The sequence below is a fragment of the Cygnus olor genome, chromosome Z, assembly GCF_009769625.2.
Source record: "Cygnus olor isolate bCygOlo1 chromosome Z, bCygOlo1.pri.v2, whole genome shotgun sequence".
Taxonomy (NCBI): domain Eukaryota; kingdom Metazoa; phylum Chordata; class Aves; order Anseriformes; family Anatidae; genus Cygnus; species Cygnus olor.
In genome coordinates this window covers 44,593,460-44,606,898 of record NC_049198.1, presented here as the reverse complement: position 1 = coordinate 44,606,898, position 13,439 = coordinate 44,593,460, and the positions used below count along the sequence as shown (strand labels likewise).

Sequence of the window (13,439 nt, the reverse complement as noted above, 5' to 3'; positions counted from 1 at the left end):
CTTTTTAGATCATACTGACTTGATGTCGCTTCCAGCTTTTGAGTTTTCACTGTTATATAAACAGCCATTTACACCGCTTTTTTTTTTTTTTTCTGTAGATTGTAAGTAAACCATTACCTGTATTGAATAGGAGACTGTCAGAAAGAACCAAACTTTTTGAGCTTGCCTTGCTGAGAGAAACGCTTTCCTCTTAGGATTCAATCCTGAAGAAAACTTACATATGCAGTTACTTTTACACATAAAGGCTGTTCATAATGTATAGAAATGTGCAAGCCTTTGCCTATAATACCTTTAGAAGCAACTGGGAAAATACCACTGATTTTAACACAAATACACTGCTTTGGTCTGGAGGTTTCACTATACTTCTTTTCCTAGATGCTTATATTTTATTCCTCTGTCTATCAGGATCTCCTGTTTTTCTGATTTCATTATAGTTCCTTTTCATTACTTACGTTTTATCTGTTTAACCCTCTACCCTTGCTAAACTGAAGGAGGAGAGAAAGAAAAGGGAGACCTGCCTGTTTGTTCTTTTGCTAACATTTCTATACAATGTCCACTCTTTTCTCCACATCATTTACGAACAGTTCTTTGCAAAATAAACTGCCTTACATTGAAAAGCCAGAGAGGAAAGTTAATTACTGTTTGCATTTCCTTGGAACAGAACATAAGCATGGCCAAAACAGATCTCACATAAGTTTAATCCACTCCAATATTGCCTGGAAATCATCCACAACAGATGTTTGGAGGAAAAAAAAAATAAAGTAGAAATCAGCAAAGAGGAGCTTGACACTTCACACTGATACTCCCCTCACTCATGGGAACACACGAAATTGTGCTTAGGTACTAGCCAATGGTTTCATTTCTCAGAGAACAATAAGTGTCTGAGCAGCCAGGCAGAGAGCAGTTATGTATCCAAGAAACAGTGTTGGTGCATGCCTGGGAGTCCTTTTCTCAGTCTTTATTATATATTCATACCATGCCTCACATGTAATATCCCTTTCAGACATATTTATGCTCATAGCAACATTCAGTCTTTTTTACAGACCTCTCCATACTCTTTTTAAAGAAATACATACATTGGGAACAAATGAAGGTTAGTAAGTGAATTTGACTGTCAAGATACACTTTGCCTCCACAGAAAAATAGCTATTTGCAGCCTTCACCTTATCATCACTGGCCAAATTCCCGTTGGGATCACATCCTCCTTCATATATCAGAATAAATGTGAACAAAATTTAGTCACTTGAAAAGCAAAACAAAGAACCTTGGTCCTGTTTAGCTGCTGTCTTCATCATTTTCAGTGCTATTACTACCGGAACATTATTCTGAAAAACTGCAAGGAATGTGTTAAATCTTTATAATCCAAATAATAAAGGTAGAAGAAACATAGTTTGTTATCTTACTTCAAATGGGAGCTCTCTTATTTCCATGTTTCCAGACAAATCCAGTTTTTCCAGATTCTCACAGTCACCCAGTTCCGGAGGGACTGACTTCAAGTTATTAAAACTCACATTGAGCACTCTGAGATTTTTTAAGCAGCCTGTTAGGGAAAGATAATTAAAATCAGTAGTGAGGGAAAAAGGGGGGGGGGGGGGGGGGGGGGGGGGGGAGGGAAGGTATTAAAAGGTATTAAAATAAAAAAACTACTTATCTTAGAAAAAAAAAAATCCTTAATGTGATGATGAGTAAGAGGTGAATAAATACCTTCTGCAGTGGTCACAAAGATGGGACCACATTGCAAAATGCTGTGTTGTACTCATAGACTTCTCTTAATCAGTAATGATTTTGGTTAGAGTTTGAAAGCAGCAGACTTAATAATACTTTGATCCTACCAGGGCTAACTATTGACCTCATCTGAAAATAGAGACGTTGACATTCACCTCAGGAAGATTGTCTGAAAAACACTTTAGTATTTGTTATAGAACCTGTTGATTGGGAACAATTGTTCCTACCTAAGTTACTACATTAACAGTTCTGTCTCCAGTACACAGCATTACATAATTTTGATTATGAAAGATAAAGGATATATTTGTTTCATTACTTGTTTAATCACAATCCCTCATCTTTTGTCAGCTTTATTTTAGGGCACCAATATTTTAGACTACATTTAGTCACATTGCATTCCCTATTTTTTCTACTTATGTAATTCTACTTATAGCATAACCTTCAGTAAAAATAGGTTTAGAAACATAATTAAAATGCAAAACATATTATACTGCAAAAATGCAAATTCTACCGCAACATAGTTATATAGGAAAGAAGTAAGGAATTTGAATGTACCAAACAGCCAATTTGTTAGCAAAGGGATCCTTAGACACATACATAACAAAGCCAAAAGAATGTTCTATGGACACCTGTCCTGATGTATTACGTGGATGATTTTCCTCTCTAATCCATGATGAAATGCAGCAATCAGAATGGAAAGCAGTGGTAAGAAATTTAAATGCAATTCAGCAACAATAAATAAGGAAAGAACATCTTGTGCCAACAGGCTCTCAAAGTAATACTGGCAAACCAGGTAAAGATATGCACAAGAAGCACAGTTCTATATTTTATCACTGTCTTCCAGTTATCATCAAGTTTTAAAGAAAAAAATCTCATGTTTTATGGGATTTGGATAACACTGGAGAGAAACTCTCTGTTGTACAGTACACGTGCTCAATATCATAATAGTAAGCCTATCCTTAAGGCGCTAATACTTGGTTAAGTTTCCTCCAGAACAAAAGCTGTGTAGAGTTGATCACCCTTTGCAATGTGTTCCTGTGCTTCCACAGGAGATCCTTACTGAAGGCCAGATGGTGCTTCCACAGGAAAAGGCAAACAGAGAAGAAACATAAAGAATTAAATGCCCCATAATTCTTCTCTTAAAAATAAATAAATAAGTAGATAGACAGATAGATAGATAATAAATTTGTTATTGACAGAGGCATGCAATTTGATGACCAATAATAGCAGCCCCGAATCACCCACACCTGCAGCATTTTGCATAGATCTCCGTTTAGTCCCTCTTGGACACAATACTATCTTCAAATGATATATGGACCATCTAATTTTTCTCTGAATCTACAGAACAGTGTTAATCTGAATCTAAAGAACAGTGTTAGATTAACCTCTACATGTTGCAACAGGGAAAAGTATAGAAGCTCCCACACAGCTTTCTCTTGTACATAGCTCTGACAGAAATAGAAACTGAGGAGGTATTTCAAATTTCAGATTTGTCCTTTTAAAATGGTAACCTTGTATTTTATCTTTGCAGTAAAGTCCTGGTTTAGTTAAAATGACGGAAACAAAGTTTTCTGTGAGATACAACTGGCATTGTTTTGGTAGTACAATACACTATCCTACAACAGTCATTGTAGCTGGTGAGAGAGTAATAGAAACAACTTGAGGATGTAAATGTGTGAATCTCCAATTTTCCAGATTATCAAAGAAAAAAAGAAAAAAAGAAAAAAAGAAAAAAAGAAAAAAAAAAGAAAAAAAGAAAAAAAAAGAAAAAAGAAAGAAAAAAGAAAAAGAAAAAGTTTAACCTAACCATGACTAAGCCTCACTGAGTTTACTATCATGATGTAGACAAGTGAAGGTATTACATCACATGGTAAGTGGTATAAATACCAATTTACCATCTCACTGCAATAAAATAATCACTGACACAGAAGTGCCTCAAAATGAAATAGAGAATCAGAAAATCCCAAATTAATTCGTCACACAATTAATTCTTCAGTGAAGAGGAGTAAGTCCCATTGAAATGAAAAAGAAACTACTCATCTGCAGAGTAATGTTTTGTCTTGTCTTTTAGCAAGGTAATACTGTACTGAATCTGTCTGGGATGGAGTGACCAAACTAGTAATACCAAAGCAGTGTTTTAACTGTTGCTGCATGAACAACACTTACAAAGCACCAGGGCCTTCTTTGTTTCTCACTGTCCCACAACATACAATTCCCAGTAAGCAGGCTGGGGGTGGGCAAGAAGCTGTGGGACAGCTAACTCCAACTTACCGAAGTGATACCATACTGCATAACACCCTGCTCAGGAGTAAAATCGCAAGGGGGAGTTTTCCAATATGGTTATTGCTCAGGGACTGATTAGGTATCGGTTAGCTAGTGGTGATTGATTCCTTTTGCTTTATTTGGTTGCTTTTGTTTTGTTTTGTTTTTCTTTCTCCCTTTTCCATCATTAACTAAACTGTCTTTATCACATCTCATGAGTTTTTTCACTTTTGCCCTTCCAATTCTCTCCCCTCACTGCAACGGAGTGGGCAAGTGGCTGTGTGAGGCTTAGTTGCCTACCAGGTTTAAACCACAACAGATGTACCTGCTAACTTTTTAGCCGCTGTCTCAGTTCACTTACTCACTGGATAACTAATGCAGACAATACACCCAGGGACACCAGTATCCTCTTGTGTAACTCTGCTAAGAAGATGCATCTACAACACATAACTAGTAGATATGGAGCAGAATTAGCCATAACAAAACCATAAAAACTTAATAGCCTTTTTAGGCAGAGTGATGGGTAAGACCCTTCTGAAACCTTGCCTTTTCACAGTTATTTTTTTCTCCTTTTCCAGTTTCTAATATGTATGTTGATGTTCACAACATGGTTCATCCCAGCTTGAAGGTATAGGAGAGCAAGTAAGAAGATACATATTTTTTCCTTTTCTTGCAATCTCTGATATGACAGAAGAGTACTGCAGAACTGGGAGTCAGTAACTAGTAACTGCTGTGGCTATTATTAAAATTACAGGGGAAAAAAAAAAAAAGCAATAAATTTTACAACTGAATTTAATTCATTCAACTCAGGATAACATAGATGAGGAGAACAGAGTTCCCCAAGATTTGTCTGTGGCAAGCAGTCTCTTGCATTTCTGTATAACTCCTGTTTTTTCACCTCTAGCTCTACAGTGGATTAAGTTATGTCACCTGACAGCTGAGAGGTAGGTGAGAATTAACCTTCACTCTAGGACCATAAGTCATTCACAGGACACAGTAGATAAAGCCTTTACACCACCTCTTCACCCCCATATGTTGATTTACCGCATTCCATCTTAAAAGTGGTTTGGCTTTTGACATCCACACCTCTCAGAGGCTGGTCAGGGGAGTTACAGAATTTCATCCCTTTCATGATTAGAAAAGGTCTTCTAATTGCCAGTCCGAATTCATTTGTAGAAATTTTATAACCACAAATTCTTTTGTTAATTTTATCTTTAAACAGCAATTTTCCTTGCCTGCTGTTTACTTCTCTAAGGTTTTCATAAGCATCAGACATTTTGGAATTTATCTTACTAGCCTAAACAAGTCAATTCTACTAATTTGCACTCATAAAATAAAAATTTGCCCCTAAAATTGTTTTAATAGACTTCTTTAGCATCTGATCCCAAATCAGAAAAATCTGAGTGACCACAACTCCATATAATACTCCAGACAAGTTCTTAATGTTTACTTGTACACTGGCAATTAATACTACTTTTCTTCAGTTGGGAATATCTTGCACTTAGATTATCTTATACTGCCTTTTGTGTGTGTGTATCATACTGGATTCCCCCTCTGTGACTGTTAGCTTAAGGACTTCTCTTCTTTAATCTTCCATTAAATGAACCCATGACATGCTGCAGAAATTAGTAGCTCCTGAGTACGTGACCTTGAACTCTGAAGTCATTAATTTAAACTCTCTACTTTCTTAGAAGCTTATTTGACCATCCAACTTTTCATACTTCCTCCAGTTTGTGCAATGACATTAACTCACAAATGGTATCAGCAGACTTCAATTGCCCAGTTCCTCAAAGCAATTAAGAAATAAACTCAGAACTGACTCTTGAGAATTCCACAACTTTCCTCTCGACTGATAGTTTATCCTTGCAAACAAGTGCATTTAGCCAGGCCTCTGTTCATTTTTACAACTACTGTCTCAAAGTCCATCAAATTTTCTATACTTCACTATCAACTGCTTTATGGGATGCCACATAGACAAGATCTACTACTTGAACCTCAATCATCTCAAAAGAAGGACAGAAACCAAACGAGTCAGGCACAATTTACTTTTGTTTTATACATTTTTAATTTCAACCTTGTTTGCATTCAGCTATACATCTTTAATTACTCCCTCCTCTAATATATATATATATATATTTAAAATTCTTGCAAACAAGATAAACAGGGCTGAAATTGGGTTATATCAAGTTGTCTGAATTGTGATCCAGGCTATAAGGTTTTTTCTTTTCTTTTCTCACATAAAAGGAGCAAGAATATCACCCTCCTTTTCCCCCAGGTGTGTTCAACAAGTTTTCTAAGATATCTGTGTCAGAAAAAAATTGCATGAATACATGTCTATAAGACAACATTCATGACAATTCAAAATTCTTATATCTAGGTATCTTGGTCAAAGGAACACAAAACTGGGGAATAGTGAATTTCTAAATAACAATTCTATAGGCATTATCAGCCAGATTCCAGACATTCTCAGCCACATTTGGAATTTATTGCCATAATGGAAGGGGGGAGTAGAAAGGAAGACAGTATGAATGGCTTTCACTACCTCAGGTGCAGAAGTTCACTTTCTTAGTTGTAGTGGCCAGCCACCACCAGGCCTTATAGGCATGGACTACAACCACTGACACAGCCCTGGGAGGATACAGAAATGGTGACACTCCCTTTGCAGCTGGACAAATGAATGGCAGGATTTGACCACCACACCTGCCACTCAAGCACAACTTTGCAGTTAAAGTTAGTGGTAACGAAATAGTTGCTGCTACAACATTGTTGTTAACTGTGCTTTATAGCACTGAATTTTTAGTTCTATAAAAATGCAAATTAGGGAGTTAAACAGCTAACATCTCTGTTTTCAAAAGAGAGGTAGTAAAAGCAGTAATGAAATCCATGGCTTCCCTGGCAGTTTCACAATTAAGAATATTTTATTTTTAAGTGGGAGATGCAATGCCATAGTTGTTGCCTGAGCTACCATTTATTCCAAGTTTAAATTTTTAATTTATTAAAAAAAAATAAACCAGTAATTAAGCTCTATACTTTCTGATGGGCAATGCAGCATAGTAATAATAGTAACATTTAAACCATTTAAACAGGGCTACATAAGTTATCCTAGTAAGGTATTGGAGACAAAATGCAAGTGAGGCTACAAAGAGTTTTTGTTATCTAAGGAACCCATTCGATACAAATGCAGACCTATTTGTATAAGCTGTAGTAAAATACAAAGCAAATTTTGCATTGATCTGACAAAATCAAGACAAATTAGCTAACACAGCAGCTTGCTGTGGGCCAAGACAAATAGTTTCCCTTCTTCCAAACAAATAGTTTCCAATCTTCTTTGCTGAATCAATGACTTTGCCTTTGATTTATTGGAAAGAAGATATTGATGTTCAAGCTTACAGGTGACAGGTAAAACATTGAAGGTTTTGGTTTTGTTCTGCTTTTGTTTATTTACTTCTGATGAAAACAACCAAAGCAACCAAGCAAAAAGACGGATGAAGTCTTCTTACAATTCTTTTGCAAAACAAAGATGTAAAATCCTTTTTTTTCTTTTTTTTTCCATTAGTGCTTATAAAAGCTGATAAAGTTTTATTCATTAACCAAGCTTCATGTGTTCATTTAAAAAAATTAAACATGCAGAGAGAAATGGCAAGTGACTATTACAAGCAAAAAATAAAAAGGATAAAGCTGGAGATCTAAGTCTGTAGTCAGAAGAACAAAATACACTGTAAGAAGAAAGAAAAGTTTTCTTGCAACAAAACAGGTAGAAAAACAAAGAATCTCTTTTGGACTGACAGTATCCCCCGGGGAGGGGGGAGGGGTGGGTATTGTTGAGGATCTACTGAAAGGGCTGAAAAAGAAAGTAACGTAAATAAAAATGCAATGAGCTGAATTTAAGATACTTTAGTAGATCAGAAATCACATAGAAAAGTGATTTCTCTTTTTCTTGTGAGCAGATAAGCTGAAACAAAGACTCTGCTTTTCCTGTGCACAAGATGATGCACAGCTGTTGCACAGCTTCTGCACTGTACCCATGCAGTCAAGAGACAGAACATCAAATTCACCACAAAGCTGCTGCCCAAGAAAATCTCCTGGGTACATTCCTTCTCATTATTTTTTTCTGTTATTCCTGGGAAAATCAAACATGACAACTCTGAGATGGACAACAGTCCCATTTTACAGAGTTCTCACATCTCTCCATTTCTAGTTACTTGCTTTCCATGTTTTCCATGAAAATATCTGCTATTACACAAAAAAAAGTCAAAACTATATTTATCTGTCTTCTGATCCAAACTCAGTCTTTTCAACTGCATAGATAATTATAGCTGAAAGAGTGGTTTGAAGTATCTGAGAATGGGTTTTAGTCTTTTCTCTAAAGCTTCTGCTTCTAAATCAAGTAAAACATGAACTTCAGTTCCCTCAGATATTTTAGTTCACAGACTGCTACTGCAGCAATACCTTTTTCTTTTTTTTTAATTGAAAATATTCTTATGATCTGTTCTCGCACTTTTAAAGACATCTTGTTAGAATCAAAAGTAGCCCAAACACAGCTCGCCAGTTTAGCTTCTGCTGGATGATTTGTTGGTCTAAACTGGGCTCCAATTCTGGCTGAAGATTAAAGATTCGACAGCGTGCATGTCACTGCCAACTTCAACCATCTGTCGTTACTCTCAAGTATGTTTTAGTTGTGATATTTACCTACTTGTGGCTGTTTTGTAAATGGAACACAAAAAGATAGATACCTTAGCACTTAACCTTTCCAGAGACCTTAACTTCTGATTTAGCACCCAATTGTCACTCTTTGCTAAGACAGAGCTCCAAAGCCAAACACAAATAGATTATTTTCCCTGCAATAATTTAGCAGTTAGAGGACTAAAGTCTGAGGTTTCATTTTAAAGTAGCAGAAAAAAATATATATATCCAACTTTTTTTTAAAATAAGGTCTTATTAAGATAACAAGCATTTCCAGCATGTAGGAAATAAAAACTTACCTACCACCATTTGGAAGCACATCACTTTACATGTCCATAAAGAGATCATTATACAAATTGAGAGAAAAAATTCTTTGTAATTTACACCATAACAAGGGCAGCTTCATTGTGCTACTAGTAGATGTAGCAGTTGTGCTACTAATAAGTCCTAGCCTAATAGGACATTGACTAAAACTGAAAGTTATTAAACAGTTTGGGCAAAAAATAAAGCTAAATAGTTTAGCTACATAGTCCAGAAGGGGATTTGTTGTATTATTTCTCTTTAAACATCATCAGTGAATCAAGGTCTTTGTCTGAATGTACTAGAACTGGTGCTCTGATGTGCCTACTGTATGATGTGGTGTCTCAAAAGACACCATAGGTTTCAAATCCAGGTTTCTACAGATGAGGGTTTAGTACAGTCATGCTTCCTCTCATTTGATGAATCTTGGGAATAGAAAAAAAATCTGAACAAGAGTTCACTGTTAATGAACAGGAGAGTGCTGAGTGCTGTAGCATTGTGTCTGAGGCAAGCAAACTACAGTTGTCTAGCATTCAATAGCCCTTCAAATCAAACATTTGCATTAAAAAAAAAAAATAGCAGCAACAAAAATGTTGAAAGGAAGAAATCAACATCTTGTGTTTACCCTGGAGGGATGAGTATAGATTGGAGGGATAGTGGATGAATGGGGATAGCACAAAAATACTGAGCAAAATTCCCATAATTTAAATGCAAGTGAAAGAATAGTGATTGCTACTCAGAGCACCTGAAAATTTCTTCCTTGTTTCCCAAGAAAGGTGTCTGTTGTGCCCTTTAAATTGCCCTCTACAGGAATCGGTTATGGTAGAATGATCTGTTTGTGCATCTTTATTCTGGAAACAGACTTTATTATCACTCATAATCACTTTTTCTTTGTGATCTTTTTCATTGCCAATGACCCAAATTACAAGAATTTAAGAAAAAGGAAAAAAAAGCTTTCTTGGTCTCTGCCTACCCTGATTGCTAAACAGCTACCCCTCAAAACTCTCTCTCTCTTCCCCCCCCCCCCCCCCCCCCCCCCAAGTTTTAAGGCCTCTGGAAGAGGACTGTGCTTTTTTTGCTTTTCTTCTTCACTACCAGGTGGAAGGTGTTAGTCCATTAATCTCACTGACCTGTCTGATTTCTGTAGTCAAAGTGCTGACAAAACAGTTATTGTTTATTTTATGTCCATTATCTCCTATTCATACCTTGCTTATGATTTGTTAGTATATTTAGCTGCCAGGTTGAAACTAAAAAATATATCTCAATGTCAGTGGGAAATTTTCTGTGTAAACAGTAACATTAGTAAATAAATCAAAATCACTAGTGTTACTCTGTCTGGCAGAAAATCTAGCAGTTCCTTCTGTGTTGCAGGATGCACTCTCCCTTTCTTCCTGTTTTTCTCACATAAACATATGATAACAATGAAGATGAAGGCTTTAGTCTTCATTCATTGTCTGAAAGATATTAATTCACAGTGTACATAAGGATTACCAGGCATAGGCAAAATTTAGGACTACTATATTTGAAAACAAAGGTCAAGGTGTCAGTACACATAGGTGCATGGATTTGACTCTCAGGGGCCCATAAACCCTCATAGTACACCCAATTCCTTCAGCTCTCAAAGGTACCACCGATTAGAGCAGCACTCTCCCAAACAGTCTAAACAGCAGGAAATCCCTCTCAAACCATCGCAGACTTTCTGTTTCTTATGCTTTAAGATCAGAAAACACAAGAGCCAAGTACTAAAATTATTATTATTATTGTATAGCTTAAAACAGAAAAGGTGTATAGAAGAGTTAAGAATTACATCATCTCTCTAAAAACCCTGTTGTCATGTTGGAAATACCAGTTTATTGATAGGAATTGTTACTGAACCAACTACAAAATTGAAAAGATGGATTTTATGCAAGATTATATTTCTAGATTTGTTATTACCACAATTTTATGTTTCAATTCATTTTGCTTGTAATACTATTTCTATTTTTCCTAACCCTTGACAAACATAAAACACCACCTCTTCTCAGAAAGTATTATCTGTCTACTGAATAGTTGTCCCATAGTCAGCAAAAATGTGGGTCAGCTTTTCCCACATTTGGACCATACTAGACCATGCAATTCAGCAACTATAGCCAAAACCAGCTAACCATAAAAATTTAGACGTGACTGTTAATGGAGAAAAAAAAGAAGAAAAAAAAAAGTGAGAACATAATTATCAGGAGATGAATAAGAATATTTATGAATGTTAATTTTCCACCAATATAGCTAGATGGCACATGTATAAATAACCGAATAGTTTGAACCAACATACCAATTTCCACTGGGAGATGGTTGATTTGGTTTTTTGACAGCTCCAGAACTCTCAGATCTTGAAACAAAGCAATGTAGTCTGGAATGGTTTGAATCAATGTATTGCTTACATGCCATTCTTTCAGAAAGGTCTGGTCTTTCAGAGATTCTGGAAATTCCTGTAAATAAGATTATATAAACAGAAATCATCAAGACAGAATTTTGTTCTGTCATGTTTCTACATAGAGTGAAAAGAATTCCCATGGCCAAATCTCAACACTTTCCCTAAATTATCTTGATGTAGAACATCATTTTGCCAAATATTCATAGGAGTTATCTTTTGATGAGTATTGCAGATGTCTGTCACCACATAATCTTTTTTTTTTTAGCTGTTAATGCGATTATTTTGCTCTAAAACTGAAACCTATTTGAAACATTCAGCTGTTTGGTGCCTCCCATATTATTTCCCTTTTCCAGCTGGAGATTTTTTCTAAAACACATTTTACTGCTTTAATTCATACTTCACGATATGGTAAAATGCAACATGGGAACAAAATTGTGGGTGTATGGAGATTATTGATATAGGTTTTGCCACTAAAACAAAAAGTGTGTTCTTAATATCTGACGAGGATGCAAAATTTGTTTGCCAAAATGGCACATGGTCCAAGGAATAGAAACATTTCAGATAGAATAAATACATGTCATTTATTGAAAGTCTTATTTCAAATATGTAACTTAACTTCATAAGTCATTTCAACAGTTGGAGGATTTTTGCTCATTTGTTTCTTTTAATAAGAACAAAAATATTCAACTTTTAAATCAGTCAACCATTGCAATTAGTTCTTATTTTAGTCATAGAGAATTTATTTTCTTTAACATTTTTAGGATTGTTTTAAATACACAGCAAATAAATTTGCTTCTGGTTAATTTTCACACAATATTTTATCTGTTCAAAATTTCCAAAGTATAACAGCTAAATTGCCTGAAGGTTTTAGAGCCTTTAATTCTTAAAAAATTGCTTTAGTTAATTAGTATTGAGTTCAGATGTACACTTCTTTGAATTGTGTCACCAAATCCCTTTAACTGAATCAGATAAAAATCATTTCATAAAGCTGAAGGTCAGAACACTTAAAGTCAACTTACTAAACCAGCACATAATTTACCAGTCTGCCCTGGATTTTATATCATTTTATGTTAGTAACATCTGGAATAAATAATTGTGAAGAGGAGCTAACTTTGCTCCATAAAAAGAGGTGCACTAATTTAAGCCTTTAATTTTTTTACACCTTCCAATATATTTTTCTGTGCACAAAAAATTCTACACAGTAGAAATTGCTGTTTGGTATTTTTTCCTCCTAAGTTTCATAGATGCCCCAAGACATTAACTAGAGTGATGCACTTAAATTGTGGGGTTTTGTTGGTTTGTTTGGTTTTGTTTTGTTTAATTCTGAACTAAGAGCAGTGTTGCTTAACTCTTAGATAAATTAAAACTTCTAATTAATTAAAGATATCCTGGACTGATGATCACTTTTTTTTTCTTTATTTGGTTGTTGCTGTCTCAAATTTCAGTTCTTTTCAAATATACATATGCAGACACTTAGCCTATATATGTAGTTCTGCCTTTCTACCTGCCTTTCCATGTCTGATATGGATCATTTCATTTCTTGCTTCATTTTCTAACTATGTGTATACTGCATTGTGATCCATCTTTTATATTTGTCAGTTTATGGCAGTTGAAAAATAAAATAGCTTAAATGCCTTAGGACAAGTAAGGAGAAATCTCTCCATCTTTCTGGTATGGGTCTCCACTACCGCACCTTCAATACTGCACATTTTTCTACAACAAAATAAAAGAATAAATGCCACTGCAAATTCAGTTAGTATTGCTTTTCTCAGCTTTACAGAACTGAAAATGTATGACATAGGGAATAATAACATTTAACTGGAGTATTAGAGATACTACTGTAAGAAAGAACTCTAATTCACTAAGAAAGGAGATGCATAACATTAACACAGGAGGAAAAAAATGTCTGGGAACCAGATATTATTTGCCACTTTATTTCTGCTGTTGTGCCACAGCCTAGGTCTGTCTCGGTCTATTCCAGTGACCTGCTGCTTTTTGATACCTTGTTATCAAAACAGACTATCTTCCAACTCCTGACTGTCAAATGCAGCTGGGAGCA

At 35.4% G+C, this 13,439-nt stretch overlaps 1 protein-coding gene across 1 annotated transcript in view; it reads right to left on the bottom strand.

The window, feature by feature from the left end:
- Positions 1–13,439, bottom strand: part of LRRC2 (leucine rich repeat containing 2) — a 103,379-nt gene that overhangs the window by 29,579 nt on the left and 60,361 nt on the right. The window contains exons 4-5 of the mRNA XM_040541192.1: positions 11,279–11,435; positions 1,404–1,540 (exon numbers count right to left, since the gene is read on the bottom strand). Coding sequence (XP_040397126.1) covers positions 1,404–1,540; positions 11,279–11,435 — 294 coding nt within the window. The remainder of the gene's footprint in view (positions 1–1,403; positions 1,541–11,278; positions 11,436–13,439) is intronic.